The sequence below is a fragment of the Lemur catta genome, chromosome X (assembly GCF_020740605.2).
Source record: "Lemur catta isolate mLemCat1 chromosome X, mLemCat1.pri, whole genome shotgun sequence".
In the NCBI taxonomy this organism is placed as follows: Eukaryota; Metazoa; Chordata; class Mammalia; order Primates; family Lemuridae; genus Lemur; species Lemur catta.
Window position 1 is genome coordinate 58374232 of NC_059155.1, and position 18455 is coordinate 58392686.

Below are 18455 nucleotides of genomic sequence, written 5' to 3' on the forward strand. Positions count from 1 at the left end.
TTTTCAAAATAGTATCAATTGACCTGCACTGGGCAGTCTGTATAATGAACACATGCTAGTGATTACAAATTTGGCAGAAAAGGGAATGGAGGATATAAAAGAATAAGAGAAATATAGCATGTCAAACTCTGAGTCCCAGTGCCTCATTTCTTAATCTAAATTGTAATTAAATCTCATTTTAGTATGGGGACTGCATCAGCTACCAGCCCTCTGGTTCTCAAAGGAAGTAACTTTACATGGAATTTAAAAAGTCCTTCCTCTAGAAGTGCTGCTAGAGCATTTGAAAAACACATAAACTTTATTAAAAGTTAATAACATAGCACCAGCTATGCAATCCATAGAACTATACATTTTTAAGTACCAAAAAAGACAGTATTTTTGGTAAATTGACTGCTAAATATTGTAGCTGCTAAAGTATAAGATAATATAATAAGATAATGTAAGTCATATTGGATAATATAAGTGAATTCTGTAGTGGTCTTCAGATACTACAGGTAAAATTTTGAGACAGAGTCTTGCTCTGTTGCCCCAGACTAGAGTGCCGTGGCCTCAGCCTAGCTCACAGCAACGTCAAACTCCTGGGCTAAAGCAATCCTTCTGCCTCAGTCTCCCTAGTAGCTGGGACTCCAGGCATGTGTCACCATGCCTGGCTAATTTTTTCTCTATATATTTTTAGTTGTCCTGATAATTTGTTTCTATTTTTAGTAGAGACGGGGGTCTTGCTCTTGCTCAGGCTGGTCTTGAACTCCTGACCTCAAGCGATCCTCCCGCCTTGGCCTCCCAGAGTGCTAGGATTACAGGCGTGAGCCACCGCGCCTGGCCCAAATCATGTTTTTTAATAAAGAACAATTTTAAAGGAGGCTTAAGAGGTTGGGCGTGTTACCCTCTTTGAATAAGATATACATACTTTTCTAAAAGTTTAATTGCATAAGACAGTCATATTTGGGCCATAAATGCCTTTTGCTTTTTATAGCATTGTAGCTCATTGCCACTTAATACTATCAGTTGCCACTTGCTTTAGTTCTCCTCATTACTGCTAGATTAGTTCATCAAGAGAGTGGGGTATTATAACAACAATGGACTGAAAGCATACAAGTTTCATGCATTGCCTTACATTTCATAAGGTTTCATTGTATTAACATTTCAGGATGCATTGAGTCTTAAGAATTGATGAGAGTAATAACATTTCAAAGCCCTACATTTAGAATCTGATTATTAGAGCACACTGTGACTGGGTTAATGTTTAACAGTGGCTGTCCTACAGATTCATTTAGGGAGTTGGGAGATAGCAATTTTATTGTTCCTTACTGGACTGGCCTTATTGCACAATTAATTAAGACCTGCTTAAAAATAGCCTTTGGAAGAGGGCTGAAGCTAAGAAAGCCTTTAAAACAATGGAAACATCATAGTGAATTTATTGTCAGGGCTGAAATAGCTGCTTCCACCCAGATTAGATTTATGAGTATCAGAGTTGATGTTGCTTCCTGGGTAGAGCACTGCTACAAGAAACAGCTGATTTTCTTGACTGTACTCTGGATTTTCAAAGTGACTAGGTGGTATTAAAGAACTGACCTTGTATAGTAGGTTCATATGCAGTTCATTTTTTCATGTTTCTCTAATTATAATCTGTACACAGAGAAAGAGACATAAAACATATGCATATAGTTTAAAGAATAATGATAAAGTGAACACTCAGGTAATCATGTCCAAGATCAAGAAAAATAACCAGCATTCCAGAAGCCCCGCCCTTGCCATGTGTTCCTGCAGATGGCAGCCCTCTCCTTTGGGTAGCTCATGTCTTTACTTTTGTCATTTTCTTGCTTCTCTTTTTAATGTAATCACTTACGTTTGTATCCTAAAATGATATAATTTAGGCTTGTCTGTTTTTGAATTTATAGGAATAGAATCGTTAATGTTATGTGCTCCTTTGTGTCTGGTATGTTTCATTCAGCATTATGTTTGTGAGATTTTACCCACATTATTGCTATCCAGAGTGTTTTTAAAAAAGCCTTTTCTATATTTGCCTCTCTCCCTTTTTTACTAAGGACTCCTGTAACTGTAAGTGCTTTTGGATATTTCTACTTAGCCTTCTTGGACTTTCTGCTAAATGAGGTCTGAAGACTAAGACTTGTCTGGACCCCAGTGTTCTGAGCTGAACTGGCTGCCCCCAGTTTGATGGCATTTGTTTAGATGAGACTACATCTTTAAGGCTTCTGTGCCCGGTTAAAAATCTTCCTTTCTCCAAGGCTGGTCCAAGGGTCTGGTCACGTGATTCTAACAGTGACATCACATTCTGTCTGACCGCCCGCCCGGGAACACTGGTGGTTCTTTAGGTGGCGTTTGTTGCTGTGAAAGGCAGAGAATGCAGCAAGTGCCCTTCTAAAGCACTTCCGAGCTAAAGCTCCTCAACCTAAATGACCAAATGCAGGCTGCCAAGGTTATTTCTTCCTTGAGGCAGAAAAAAAGAAAACTGTGATTGAAGGTAAGCAGACTTGAGCCTGACCAAGGACTGAAGCATGCCCCCCGGGAGCAGGGGGTCTGGAGAATCGCAAGCAGTCTGTTGTAGGATTCTGATCACTGCCTGCTCTTTGAGAGTGGCCTGACAATTGCGTTTCTAACAGGAGACCGGACTACAAAGGAGGATGATGCGGTGCTCATGTTACCTAGTGATGTAATAGGATTCTTTCTTTCCTGCTAGGGAGCTGTTGCAGATCTTCGTTTTGCCTTAATATCCTTAAAGTTGGGGGCCTCATTTGATATATAGTGTAACATTAGATAGCTATTGGATGCTTTTTAAAATCAATTTCACAAAATCCTTTTTTCTCCCTCCTGAAAGGAGAACTCTGAAACCAGAGTAAATTCAGTTGAAGCAGTAACCTGCCTTAAAAAGTAAATTTCTCGTTGTTTGGTGTCTTGTGTTCATGTCAGCATTTGACTTGAGAATTGAAACAGCTTGCCCCCCGCCCCCCACACACATACTTTATTCTCTTTCTGCCCTCATTTCCTACTTGGCTTTTCCTCTCTAAGCTCTCAAGCAACACACCAGCTTTCATCTTTATCAGTATGACACTGACATGATAGGAAATGCTGGGCTGGTGATTCAGCAGCCATCCATTTTACAGCCAGGTACGAGTGAAGATATGGAAAGGACTTTGGTTTGGGGTTATAATATTAACTTGTTCACCTTCTCCACTCCACCCCAACCCCACCCTCCAGATGATTTGGACTCTGCAGAGCTTTTCCTTTCAAATGTGCACATTGCTAGTGAAAGGTGTGCTGACTTAGGTATTCAGAAGACTTACAGTTGGTAAACCAGGTACAGCTCCTTCAAATTTGCCCCATGAGAATGCTAAAGTTTGTCTGTTAGGAGTTTACAGTGAAGATGGGAATACAGATGGGAGAAGAGGGAGTCAGCTCAGACCCACTTGGGCCTTCTCTGCAGAAGGATTCATTACCAAACAGTCTGGATGAAGCCTTGTCCCTGCCAAGGTTGGTGCTGCAAATGTGAGCTTTGGCTGGGTGAATTAAATGAAGGCATTATTCTGCATTTTCCCCAGTGTGCATTTGCATAAATTCCTCAATACTGTTTTACATTCTATGTTTAATAGCAAAATATTGTTCTATCAGATGACATTGCAGGAATATTTTGACCAAGTTTGTTAAGCCTTGTGTGAGCACAACTTGTGAGTTTAAGATTTTCTCCCTTATCCCCACCATTCATCAAATAAATTTGGGTTCAGCTGATGTTTATTAAGTTTTGAATATGTGCTAGACACTGTGGAGAGGGCAATGATGAATCAGATGTAGGGCTGCCAGCAAAGAGTTTCTAGTCTAGAAAGGAAGATAAAGCATATGCATAAGTAGTTGTAATAGAAGCGTCAAAAGCAAAACAGGTAAGGAATACGATAAGTAGGCAAATGGATATGTTCATTCTAGATGATGTTTCATCACCAAGCCATGCACTGTTCTTTAAGTCTCTACTTGTAAATCTTAGACTGTTCCGACATACTTAGAAAGAGTTTCTGTAAGCCCATTACATCAGGGATCAAGTCTTAGACCTATTGAAGTGAAATTTGTACTTCCCTGCCAGCTTAATTAACACTTGAAGAAGCCGACAGGCTTTCAGGCAAAAACCACCTACCTCATAGGATTGAATTACTGCCTTATAAATGTAAAATGGTTCTTGATGTGATATGTCTGCAAAGACCTTTGACTCTTTTGTCTCCCTTCTATAAACTGAAATACCTAAGCTGCTTCAAGCTGCTTCCTATCTTTGATTTCATAAATTCTTTCCCGTTGCACATCAACTCATGTCATTTCTCTTGGTACTGTCACTCTCATCTGTCCCTTTCTATTCACACTACCTTTAGCCACTCATCATTTTGTGCCTAGACCACAGAAATCTGTGAATGTCATGTATGTTCCCACCCAGTGATTATGTTGCTTTATCAGTACACCCTAACTACAGTCATCTGATAGTTTAAGGGCTCACCTTTTGGAGCTCAGAAGGGAGATATTAAAAATGTTAAGAGTGTCCATCTGAAGTACTAATGTCTGTTTCCTATTCAATACAGAGGACAAGTCATACAATGGTGGAGGAATAGGTTCTTCATATAGAATCATGGACTTCTTGGAGGAGCCAATTCCTGGTGTAGGGACCTATGATGATTTCAATACAATTGATTGGGTGAGAGAGAAGTCTCGAGACCGGGATAGGCACCGAGAGGTAAGACAAAAGATGGTACATGAATAAGTGGTAAGAAACACCCGGGGAAGAAATTGCAGATATATATTCTTTCTTTTTTTATTTATTTAATTCTTTTTTTTTCTGTTACTTGCTTTTTTATTCTTTATTAACAGCAGGAACAGCAGGAGAAGATATATATTCTTTCTATTCTTTCCTTTAACCCCGGACGTGGCTGGATCTGTTTTCTATTGGCAACGTAGGGTTTCATTTTTTAATTTATTTTTATTTTTAAAGACATCTTGCATATGATTTTTATGCTATAATTTTTAAAGAAAATTATATTTAACGATGATTTATCTTCCTGTAGTAAATAGTTGAAAAGGATCCTTACAGCCCTGAAATATGTGTATAAATGCCTCTGCAGAGAGGTTAAAACAAACTTGAAGGAGGGTAGCAAGATAAATGTCAAAGATCTTCTTTTCCCATCTCATCTTCCTTTTATGGTTTTTTCCTTGATGCAGGATTTTAAAAACTAAGAAAAGTACATGGGCTCCCTTTAAAGGAATAAAAGAAAAAATTCTCAGAGCCATAGTGTTTACTGAAACATACAGGATAAAATCCTTGTGATTATAGCTCTTGTACAACCATAAAACCAAAGTAAATATATGCATTCTTCTCCAATAAAACCGCAAGACCAATCAAATTTAAATTAAGGACATTAATTTAACATGATAGGTAATAGATGGTACTTATGGCTATGGCACAAATTCTTTTGAATTTGACAAGAGAATTTCCCCACTTTTCTCTTTTCAAAGTACTGTGAAAACTTCTCAGAGCAGTCTGCCAAGGTCAGTTGCTTTTAACTTGTTGTTGTGAATCATTTAAATTAGGGAATCACAATTTCTAGTTTGTGTAAGGACCACACAGAGACACTATTAAAAAGGTAAGTGTCCAGCCCCTGAGAGTCACAGTAGGTAGTCCTCTGGTGAGTCACTTTTTCAACCCACAAGTAGGTATTAGTATTTTTTCTTAGTATTTCTGCTTAGACTCCAAATGTAAAAGGTAATTTTTAACCTGACCCCATTCTCTCCTGACTTTGTGATTTCCTCCTCTCAGAGACAAGCAAATCTCCTGAGCAGTCAGGTGGAGATTGCTTTTCATTCCTAAGCCTTTCCCAGCTCCTGACTGGTTTTCTCATGACCACCTGAACCCAGGAGTCAAGTTGTCCCGGGTACAGGGTTTAGGAAATTCCTTCTTAATCCTTGGATTTGTGGTGATCCCACTGAGTTTTGTTTTTTTGTTTTTTAATCACAACTTGGGAAGGTGATCTCTAGAAAGCATTCTGTTTTTCGTAAGATTTCTCCCATTTGGGAACACCCCATATACTCCATATACTCCTTCTATTGTAACAATTCATCAGGCAGGCATTTGAATTTCTGCTGTCTGTAATTCAGAGTTCAGTTTTTCATCAGTTGCATAGTCAACATGTTGTTCAAATTATGAGAGTTGCACTCCTTTTGCACCCTTCGTTTGGCTCTCACTTTGCTGCAACAATGGGTCCAGTCGTCATCTGTGGCGTATGTACCCTGCTCTGTAAACCTATATCTTGCTCTTGCCCTATAATCCTATCTTTCTATCCTCAATAAACCTTATTTTCATGCTTGCCTATATATATATATATCTCAGAGTCATCTGTGATATGACAAGGGCGCATTTCTCTTTATATTAATGGTTGCATCTGAGATAAATGGTGTCACTTAATAATCTAAAACCAATTAAAATGTGTTTATCAAATAGTCCAAGGGGGCTTTTTAAGCATTAACTGTTCCTTATCAGAAAGGAAACAATGTCACAGGGAAAAATGTAACATCATCCATTTTCAGCACGGAAATTGGAAACCTAGGGTCACAGGTCAAAATGAATTTTAAAACTGCTTTTGAAATTTTAATAATAATTTATTATTTGTAATGTTGCTGTAGATAAAGGTGGGGTAGCCAAGTCACCGTTTCAAGGATAAAATATAGAGGCACAGAGAATGGGGAAGTACCAAACACGAAGCTGCCAGAATATTGGTTTTTAAAATGTGGGCATTATACATTATATGCTTGTATCAAAATATCACATATACCCCATAAATATGTACAACTATTATGTATCCATAAAAATTAAAAATTAAAAATGTGTTTATAAAGAATGTAAAAATTAAGGACAGATTATTTTCAAAATTATTGACAATTAAAATGGGGCTGTCAATACTTGAAATCCTAGAAAAAACAATAAACAATTCTTGGAAGAGAAAAAGGTGTGGGTACTGAAGGGTTAAATTGACAAAGCTAGGGCCTAAAACATAAAGCTTTCTGCACCTCCTGATAGCCTTAGATATTGCCAGCAGGTTTTTGAAAATGAAAGAGATGCATCATTGATATCACTTAATATCTGTGATCAATGTACAATTGTGGGGTTGTGGGATCAAGTCTTGGAATTTTCCTTACCTGAACCACAGTCCCCAGGTAGTAAGCCTCCAATTGTACTTTCATCACTCAAATAAGCCTGTGTTTGTTTATCCTTTGACAAATAATGAAACTATTTGCTGTGAGTCAAGAGATCGTCCTTGGGATATCAGATGTCCAGGACAGAAAGAGAATCACTGCGATAAACAAACAGTTGATGCTATAAGAAATGAACAACTGAATAGGAAAGTCCTAAATAAGGTATTTGTGAGCATTACAATACTGTAGATGAGGGTGGAGTTCAGGGAACCTCAGAGTTGTTGGTGAAATTCATTCAGCTAAAGATTATGTGAAAAGTAACTCTAAATTGGGTTCTGTTCCCAAGTTATTTGTCTTTGTATTTCTTTATTGAGCAATTTTGAGGTGAAAAAAGGGTATGTGTAGTATACCAATGTTTTCTCATTTTCCCCCAGATTACCAATAAAAGCAAAGAGTCAACATGGGCCTTAATTCACAGTGTGAGTGATGCTTTTTCTGGCTGGTTGTTGATGCTCCTTATTGGGCTTTTATCAGGTAGGTAAACTATGTTAGTTTTCAGAACAAATCTAAAATTGTGACGTGTCTCTCCCCCAAGTCATGAACTGAGTTGAGTGTTGTGTTTTCTTATTTTCCTACCTGAAATGAATTGCTGGTGAACCTTTTGGAAGCCTGATGTTCCTATTTATAAGGGGGTACTAATACCTGCATCATCTACCCTAAATAAATGAGGATGTGCATCTAAATGCATTTTGTATACTATAAAATATTGTATCCATTTTAAGATGAAGTTAGCACTGCATTTTGGTGCTTGAGGAAGAGCCCTTCTGTTGGAGACTGTCTTTTCTTTTTCTTTTTTTTTTTTTTTAGCTGGCATAGGGTTTAGGAGCAATGGTGCAGAAGAGGACTTCCTAAGACATTTTGTAGATGTTTCTTAAACATCTACTCCAGGGGTGGAGAACCTGTGGCTTTAAGGCCACATGTGGCCTTCTAAATCCTTAAGTGCAGCCTTTTGACTGAATTCAATTGGATTCTTAAGGCCGAAAGTTTCCCACCCTTGATCTACTCTCTTATCTTGTGGTATAGAAAAGCATGTAAGATATGGCTGATACTGCCATATCTCATTCTTTCATAGTGGTTGAGAGGTAGGATGGTGCCACCTTTTCCTGTAAACTCCATCAACCTCCTCCACCACTCCAAATAATATATAATTTCACTAAGAATAGTATACTTGCTGTACAAATACAGCTTTCAAGTAAGTTCCCAAGCAGGCTTCCCCTCCCATGAGGGAAGCAGAGAGCCAATGATACCAGGCAGAGATGCCAAGAGGTATGTCCTAATGGCATGTAAGCATGGGGCCTGGGAAGATCAGGAATCTTAAGCTGAAAGGGAAGTTAGGTAGGAAACCTAGAGGTGGAGGGGATAAAATGGTAGTTAGCAGCATAGGCTCTAGTTTTAGACTGCCTGGATTTGAATCCCAGCCCTACTACTTGCTAGTTTTTTGGCTTTTGGCAAGGTTCTTAAGGCCTGGAAGCTTTAGTTTATTGATCTGTAAAGTGGAGATGATAAAGTTTGCATTAAATGAGAGATAGCACAAAATAGCACTTACTAGTACAGCACTCAGTTGTTAATGCTGCTACTGTTACTGTTACCGTTTGGGAGCCATGGAGTAGAAAATGACTGCAGCAAATGAGGAGTGGCTCATCCATAGCTGGGTTTTCAAAAATTTTCTAGGATAGGGGTTGGCAGACTTTTCCTGTAAAGGGGCCAGATAGTAAATATTTTAGGATTTGTGGGCCAAGTGGTCTCTGTACCTGCTCTACTCTTCAATGTGGCCCAAAAGCAGCCATAGACAATAGGTAAACGAAGGAACCTGACTGTGACCAGGAAAACTTTATTTACATATATAGGGGGCAGGCCACTTGGGCCATAGTTTGCCAACTCATGGCCTAGAGTGTTAACTCTGCCCCCTGTGGCTCTCACAGGAGAGAGAACATGGTCTGGCCAGTTTGGAGCTGGCCAATAATAGACTGGGTGGTCTGTGATGCCAAGTATTGCAGAAGGGCTAAGGAGAAAGAAGATGGTTGAGAAAAAGTTATACAACCTGGCAGTTAGGAACACATCAATAGACTTGAAAAGCCATCTCAGATAAATATTAGGAGCCATATTTCAAGGGAAGGAAACCAGTGTGGAACTTTTGGTAGTCATTGGAAGAGAAAGGGCAAAAGTTTGAAATGGTTAACAAGGGCAAGGGACAGCATTTTATTCTTTAGGGTTGGGGAAACCTAATAAAATTTGTAACCAAAGAAGAAAGAGCCAATTGGGTGGGAGAAGGAGGAAGAGAGAGGTAGGAGGAGAAGGGAAGACTGGATTGAGGGTACCAATGTTAGGTAAAATAAGACATGCACACATGAAACAACCAAAGAACAGGCCAAACTACATAACATCATGGTAATTTGCTAAATCCAGGCAGTAAGTGCAGAGAAGTCTGGGGGCTGGAGTGGCCAAGAGTGGGTATCAAACAATGTGTTAGATTTGACTAGGTTCTTTAAGTACGTAAATAACCTGTGTTAACACTTTTAGCACCTACCAAAACATACACACGGCATGGCCTCCTGCCTGTTGGAATACAGGCGTAATAACCTCAACTTTTTAATATATTTCTTGTCACTAGGTGGTCAGTGAATATTTTTCTTTCCCTTGTACACACAGGGTATTTTGTTTTTAAGCATTGGAGAGCAACAATAGAAGCAGTGTGTCTGAATGCAGGAACAGTCTGGGAATTCAGGGGCTGTGAATTTTATGATGGCTTTACTATTTCCCTGAAGCACGATTCTGGGCCATTTAATTTCTTTATGCCAGAGTTTCTTCATCTGGATGACAGAAATGATGAGAAGGCCAGAATCTAAAGCACTCTAACTGTCTTAACCCTATCAGTCTACTTGCCACAGTGCATGAGTGCCCCAGTTCACTATTCATTTCCTCCTAATTTTCTTTGGTAAATGTTCTGTGTATGATACTGTTGTTCCTTCTCACTAAGAAAACTTCAGAATGTTCATGTCCTAGGTTCAGGAGGCTTCATCATGTCTACACATCACAGTTTGTGCTTTGATGAATTCAATTCCCTTAGCCAAGAATGCCTTCCAGGCATTGCTTACATTCCGTTGTCCATGGTGCACAATCTTGCTCTCAAGGCTTAGCCCTTCTCCCCATAATCTTTGTCACCTCTCCTCCCCAATCCATCTCAAATAAATATCATAGAATTTATTTGAGGCAATTCACATTCCCTCAATTGTGTATGTAATGAGAATAAAATATTTAATAAACCTGACTGTCTTTATGGGTAAGTATTCATAAACTGGAAGTCAGTGCAGTGTCTTTGCCCTGTTAATTCAGATTAAAGACAAACCCACTGTCCCTTTCTCCCATCCACCCATTTTGCTTTCCCTAAGTCCCTCCTATATAAAAATTCTACAGACACCATTGTTTAATGCAGGAATAATAAGTGAAAATCAAGCAAACATACAATCTGAAAGAGGTTGCATATGGAATGGAAAGGTATGTGCTTGTTTTTTATTTGGATTCCTTTTCCCTTATTTTCTCTGACAAAGCTTATTCTGATTACCAAAGAATGAAGTTTTAAAGATTGAATTGAACTTTGCCCTTTCCCTCCCTCCTCACAAATCAGGTTCTTTAGCTGGTTTGATAGACATCTCTGCTCACTGGATGACAGACTTAAAAGAAGGTATATGCACAGGGGGATTTTGGTTTAACCATGAGCATTGTTGCTGGAACTCTGAACATGTTACCTTTGAAGACAGAGACAAATGCCCAGAGTGGAATAGCTGGTCCCAGCTTATCATCAGCACGGATGAGGTAACATGTAGTAATGATTTCTGAACTACTGAATTTTATTCTTACATTTATTTCATTTATTATACTGTAGTCATGGCAATTGTGGAATCTCCTCCCATTTTCCTTTTCACAAAAAGGGAACCAGTACCAACTGCCTTTCTCTGTGGTTTAAGTGCAGCTCTATTTCCATCTCTTCTGACATGTGGAGTCGTTTGATGCTTATATTTAAAATGTTTATTTGTTTTAAATAAGCCTGATGTTTTTTCTTAGTTATTAGAGCACAGTGTGACTGAATTTATCTTTCCCTAATAATTTTAGTACAGATGTCAAAGGCAGCCAACAGGTAAGCTATAATTTCTAATGAAGGATGGAGTGAGTTAAAAATATATTTATCGTATAGACACCAAAAGTGATTTTCCCTGAGCATTGCATTAGAACATTAAAAAAATTGTGATACGTTCTACATCAAAATAACAGAAACCCAGGAATAAAGTTGCCCTTTGTCCCATTTTGTGATCAAACCAGTGTTTTCATTTGTCCTTGTCTTCTAAGCATACGTTTTTTGATGTGAAAGTAACTTTGTTTTTTAGTTTCTTACCTTTCTCTTACCACTCAATTATTAGTTAGATCTCTCCCACTGAAAACAAAAGCACACAAAACAAAAAACTCTCAACTCCTATTTCACTCTGAATTCCACCAACTAAGGTAAAGTGAGGTAGACAAGACTGGGATATATGTTTGCACTTTAAAATTTTATTTTTATTACCCACTTTGGTCCATAATTTGAGGTGGCATGTGCACATGTACTCACACACAATCAGCCAAGGGAAAAGGAGAATAGGAAAATAATAAAGTTAGAAATAGGAGTTTTTATGTACGTATATGACTATGCATATTTGTCTTGGGGAAAGGGTTGAATTAAAGGGGTAGATAGATGCTGTATGTTTGAGAGAGTTTAGGTCTATGCTTCTCAAACTGGGGTATGCCAGAGGCTAGGTGAATCCATAGGATAAACATTATGTGCCTTCCCAGAGCATCAGTTTTTCCTGAATATTTGGAGGAAATATTTTTTTCAAAAATTAAATATAAACACCTATTTAAAAATGGAATGCAGAATTTCCATGTTTGTTAAGAGAAAAACAGTATCTCTGTTTTAGCTCTGATCCCGGGTACTGCACCCTATGCCCTGATAATCTCTATTCACTCTCCTACATTAGGAGATTTTGGATAGAAAAGTTTGAGAAGCCCTGCAACTCAGGGTGAGTGTATGTGTTTCCCTTGCCTTTTGTGGTCATTTTTATTTTTAAAGTAATTACAAATTCATAGGAAGTTGCAAAACAATGTATAAGGAGGTCCCCTGTACCTTTCATTCAGCCTCCCTCAATGGCAAAATCTTGCATAACTGTAGTACAGTAGCAAAACCAGGAAATTTACATAGGTACAATCCACAGGCTTTATTTCACCAGTTTTACATGCACTGCTTTGTGTGTGTGTGTGTGTGTGTGTGTATGTGTATGTTTGTGCATAGTTCTCTGCAATTTTATCCCATGCATAGATTTGTGTAACAACCACCACAGTCAAGTTTAGAACTGTTCTGTCAACAAGGCTTCCTCATGCTACCCCTTTATAGCTGTGTGTGTGTTTAAGTGTTCCAACAGTCACTTTCAAACTGGAGCTTGAGATTTGCTTGAGTGACAACTTTCTCTGGCTCTCCTTTTTATGAATGAAATCCTTGCCTGGGGAAAGGGTCTTCTAGGTTTTAAGAAGCCTTCTCCAAAGGCCAAGAATTTGACCCTGGTCTCTGCCTCTGGCCAGTTACAGTTACTTTCGCTTATATTCCATTTCTTTCTTTGTTTCCTACCTCTGGAGTCCTCTTCTTCCTTAGCTACATTTGAAAGGCAAAGGAATAGCAATTATTTGTTCCTCCAGGGACTAAGATAATGGAAAACCTGTATCAAACTTACAATTCAGAAAAAACCTGAGCATTCTGGTTTTCTTTGTCTAGGTCAATAAATTATTTTAATAGTACTTTATATTTTGAAAAGTCAAAAGTCCATTGAGTTTTATATTTCATGTAATTTGAGTGAGTTTCAACTGCTAATAATTCTACCAGTAAGCATAACCTCCTAATGTTCAAAACTGCTTTTTTGTAAGGCATGACTATGTGCAAGCCCTTTGATGTTGGTGAATCTTTACTGGTGGTCAAAACTAGATTTCTTTTCATTATCATAGGGGAATCGTCTCAAAATATATTGTCTCCATTTTAAAAATAGCTGTTGCCATTTTATTCTTTGGAATATCTGGCATTGTCAGGGCCCAAAACTTTCTACTTGCATAGTTACTGCTGAGTCTGTGGTAGCAAAATTCTCTCAAAGATGTAGTCATTATATGTGGAATCTAAAAAAAAATGTTTAATAAACAGAAACAGAGAGTAGAATGGTGGTTAGTTGGGGTGGGAAGGAGGAAGAAATGGGGAGAAGTAGGCCAAAGGGTAAAAATTTGCAGTTAGGTAGGATGAATAAGTCTAGAGATCTAATGTGCAACAGGACTATAATTAGTAATATTGTATACTGAAAATTTGTTATGAGAGTAGATTTTAGTTGCTCTTATCACACACACAAAGGTAGCTATGGAAGGTGATGGATATGTAAGTTCGTTTTGACTATAGTAATCATTTCGTTATGTATATGTATATAAAACATCATGTTGTATACCTTAAATATCATATATACTATAAAAATAAATTTAGAAAAGAAAAAAAAAAACACCCAGGAATTTTGTCACTAGAACCCGCTTGTGAGAATTTGACACTAAGGTAGATAGCCAAAGGTGGATTTCATGGAACTTTAGATCTGGTCTTCACTTTGAATGTCTAGCCAAGGTTCAGCCATTCCAAAAAAAAAAAAAAAGTGGAGGATGGCGGGGCCTTACCAAGGCCTTAAAACTGTTGGCAAAATTGACAAGGAATCACATACATTTGACTACAAAACCTATCAAAGCATTCATATAAGAAGTGAGTTTTGATTCAGGGTCTTCAGCTTGCTCCTCCTTGTCCATCCTTATGATCCCTTGTAAGTGTCCTTTGGGTGCAGCAAAGCATCTCTTTTGCAGCACCAAGTGACCTGACAGTGTATCAGTAAGTTGCTTTGCTGACAGTCTGGAAAGAAACATCTTGGTCTTTTTCTTTCTGACCTTTTCTCCTGAAAAAGCATGACTCAAGAGCTGCATGCCTCACTAAGTCTGTCTAGGCTAAAACAATCTTCTTTTTCCCCCCTGTTCCAGGGAGCCTTTGCCTACATAGTCAATTATTTCCTGTACGTCCTCTGGGCTCTTCTGTTTGCCTTCCTTGCCGTATCTCTTGTCAAGGTGTTCGCTCCTTATGCCTGTGGCTCTGGAATCCCTGAGGTGAGTCTCTTAAAATGGTTTATAAATGGTAACAATATGAATTCTTTTTGGTTAAAATCCTTCAATGTATATTCCAGCATATACCACAATTTAGTGAATATTAAACAGGTTTAGATTCTGAAGCCATGTAAGGCCTCTTTAGGTCTTTCCTCAAGTCTTCTACCCTCAGCCTGGGCCACCTGGAAATTAAAGGGTATTGACTCTAAGCCTCCTGAAGGTTCCTACTGACCTAAACTCCAGAAGACCTTCCCTGCTCCCTACCTAAGAAGCTCCCAGGGTAGATCCCAAGATTTTGACTTGAAAAAGTAGGGGTCTTGTTGTCAGCTTTGTTAGAGCAGAAGAAATAAAACCATCTTGCTACATTTCCATATTATAATTTAGGCTAGAAGAGGAGTGGTTAAAACCCTATTTTTAACTACTGTTGGCTTAGATTTCTTGACAGTGACTGAAACCACTGACATTTTAGTTTTCCACGATGACCTTGCCCCTCTCTCCCTCTCTGTTTCCTGACCAAGTAATAGCCACATATTTCTTTATCAGGGAATCAAGACTATATCTAACCTTTAAGGTTGTTTCAGAGACATTAACCTTACCCTCTCAGAACATGCTTCTTGGGCCACCATTTTTGTAAAGTAAGGAAAACACCTGTCCCTCCCTCTCTGCCTCCCCCTTCTCCATATACACACTCTCACATGCTTATGACGTACCCTTGCCCACCTATCACAGGCCTCCTCCCAGAAAAGGGGAACATGAAAGCTTGAAGAACAGTTCTTGCTTTCTTGGGCTCCTGGATTCCCTCCAAAACTGGGATCACTATAGGTCAAACATTTATGTCACTTGATCAAAAGGTACAGTTTCTATAATGAGGTCCAGATTTTTTGCCTCTTAGCCTTGTTGACTTCCTTAGTCTGTATTCAATCTCTCTGTGTTTGACCTGCAGATAAAAACTATCTTGAGTGGTTTCATTATTAGGGGCTATTTGGGTAAGTGGACCCTGGTTATCAAAACCATCACTTTGGTGCTGGCAGTGTCATCTGGCTTGAGCCTGGGCAAAGAGGGCCCCCTAGTGCACGTGGCTTGCTGCTGTGGGAACATCCTATGCCACTGCTTCAACAAATACAGAAAGAATGAAGCCAAGCGCAGAGAGGTAAGAACAAATGGCCTCAATAGTCTCTTTTTGGTGAGAGTATAAATAGTATAATCTTTGGGGTGAGAATTTGGGGATTCTACCAATGTTAATACAAGTACTCTTTGACCCAGCAATTCTACTTCTGGGAATTTATCCTACAGACATCCTAGCATGTATGGGGATAGTCAGTGCAGCATTTGTCAATGCAGTGGAAAACTGAAGCAACCAAATGTCCATCAGTAGGGACTGATCGAATAAACAGTATTCTATTCATACTATAGAATACTATGCAACCATTAAAAAGAATATGATAACCCTATATATTGACATGGAGTGCTGGCTATAAAACACTTTTATGTTAAAAAACCAAGTATCTGAATAATGTATGTAGTATAATTCAATTAATGTTTTTAAAAAGTGTGTATATATGCACTTAGGAAATATCTAGAAAGTGGTTTAACCCCAAACTGTTAAAATCATCTACCTCTGGTGAGTGGGAGAGTGAAGTGGTAGTAGGAGTAATAGTAAGGACTTAAACTTTTTATTATATGTATAATTCTATTCAAGCATGTGTTGCTTCTATTACAAAATAAGTTGCAAAAATAATACATTTTAAATAAGTTGTTTATTCCTGTGGAAGAGTAAATATAATTGCAGCATGTGTTTCAGATGTCAGCTTATTCATTTTTATTTCTACCTAATGCCACACTTGAATTAGTTTCTCCTATGTATTGGAGCTTTCTCTGCCTTCTGCCTCAGCCCAGCTAAATTAGTCCCACATCTCTGTAGTTGTTTTCATGTTTATGCAGTTGTCACTGAATGCTCTTTTGAGGAGGAGGAGGAGTATTTTTAAAAAGTGTTCCAAGTCGTTGGTTACTTTTGTCTTGCTATAATTAAGGACCTAAGAAAATAATGGCTCTTGCTTTATTTCCCTTGAATTACAAAGAAATCACATGGAATGGGTCAAGACCAATGTCATTTCATTAGAAAGGATTTTTCACAAGACTGGAGCCTGGTGATTTCTTCTGAAAACAAAAAAAAAGATTAACGCAAGACCCAGAAGGAAACTCAAAGATGTTGAGATTTCAAATATGGAATACATTTTGATAGTTCAAGGGGGAAAGTTCCTGGTACAGTTAGAAAGGAGAGGAAGGCTAGTGGGAGAGAGATGGGGAAATCTGAGTAGATTGTTTAGGTACCCGTCATGGGGTAGAGGGGCGTAAAGAAGTGTTAAATTGGTGAGGTTGTTGAATGGGAATAATGTGCAACAGAAGCTAAAGAATTGAAAAAAAACCATTTTACTGGGCAAGAGTAGAGTGTTTATTGTTGCTGGTTTTGCACAGGTGGAGGTGAATTTAGTTTTTCTCTTACCTTAAAAATCTAGTCAGTTCCTTATTTCTGTTTCCATAGGTTACTGGGCATGGAATAGGATGCATAGTACAGGGAACCCTAAATACCTTGTTGTATGAATACTTGCAGCTCCTGAAGAGCTGTGAGCCAATTGTAACTTCGGTTTTATATCATTAGAGCCACATTTAACATCTTGTTTAAAAAACATCCTTTACAAAGTGCTATATAAATACATCACTGTAAGTACTTCATTTAGGTGGTGAATGAATAGGTCTACAAACTCAAATACAGTTAGGCATAATTTATATAGAGCACATACCTAAATTAATTACAAAGGAAAGGCCCTCTTACCTGATCAAACATGTGAACCATGTATGTGTGTTTAGAATTGAGCATACAGTGTTTGAACTTCATTTTTGATGACATGACACATGTAAAGGTATTTCTAAAAAGTGTTTAGTAACCACTAGCATTCCTTTTAAAAATGTGATCAAATGTGGGAAAGTGGCATTATTCTATCACTAATTTTGAGTTTTGGGTTGTAGGTCTTGTCAGCTGCAGCAGCAGCTGGTGTATCTGTAGCCTTTGGGGCACCTATTGGCGGAGTATTATTCAGCCTTGAAGAGGTAACGACTTTTAACTGTCTGTAGAACACGCGTATGCTTTTGTGTCAGGAATTTTATATGTTGCAGTACAATAATTTTGCACATAATGTACTGTATCCATGTACATTACAGTCCCTGGGTGTTCTGCCCAGCTTGGTGCTTTCACCAGGTGACTAGAAATCCCTGGACAGTTTTCATCCTCAAGTTGGCTGTAATGCTTATAGTACCAACTTTTCACCTGCAATGGTTTCTGCATATTGACTGAGTTTGCTTTCTCACCTTCTCTTTTATAGGTCAGCTACTATTTTCCCCTCAAAACATTATGGCGTTCCTTCTTTGCTGCCTTGGTGGCAGCATTTACTCTGCGCTCCATCAATCCTTTTGGGAACAGCCGCCTGGTTCTGTTTTATGTGGAGTTTCACACCCCATGGCATCTCTTTGAGCTTGTGCCATTCATCTTACTGGGCATATTTGGTGGTTTGTGGGGAGCTCTGTTTATTCGCACAAACATTGCTTGGTGTCGGAAGCGAAAGACCACTCAGTTGGGCAAGTATCCTGTCGTAGAGGTACTTGTCGTGACAGCCATCACTGCCATCCTGGCTTTTCCCAATGAATACACCCGTATGAGTACAAGCGAGCTCATTTCTGAGCTGTTTAATGACTGTGGCCTTCTGGACTCCTCCAAGCTCTGTGATTATGAGAACCGCTTCAACACAAGCAAGGGGGGTGAACTGCCTGACAGACCAGCTGGCATGGGAGTCTACAGTGCAATGTGGCAGCTGGCTTTGACACTCATACTGAAAATTGTCATTACTATATTCACCTTTGGCATGAAGGTGAGGAATTCTTTTGGGACTCAGTGGCTGTATGTGTGGCTGTGGGTTTTGGAGGGCAAAGCCTGGGTATCTCACAATCATGATAATTCATATGGCACTTTC

The 18455-nt window shown here is 38.7% G+C and overlaps 1 protein-coding gene across 1 annotated transcript in view; it reads left to right on the forward strand.

Moving 5' to 3' along the window:
- Positions 1-18455, forward strand: part of CLCN5 (chloride voltage-gated channel 5) — a 143833-nt gene that overhangs the window by 113528 nt on the left and 11850 nt on the right. Inside the window, exons 5-11 of the mRNA XM_045537769.1 lie at positions 4575-4726; positions 7611-7710; positions 10862-11049; positions 14311-14433; positions 15374-15580; positions 17458-17538; positions 17811-18353. Coding sequence (XP_045393725.1) covers positions 4575-4726; positions 7611-7710; positions 10862-11049; positions 14311-14433; positions 15374-15580; positions 17458-17538; positions 17811-18353 — 1394 coding nt within the window. The remainder of the gene's footprint in view (positions 1-4574; positions 4727-7610; positions 7711-10861; positions 11050-14310; positions 14434-15373; positions 15581-17457; positions 17539-17810; positions 18354-18455) is intronic.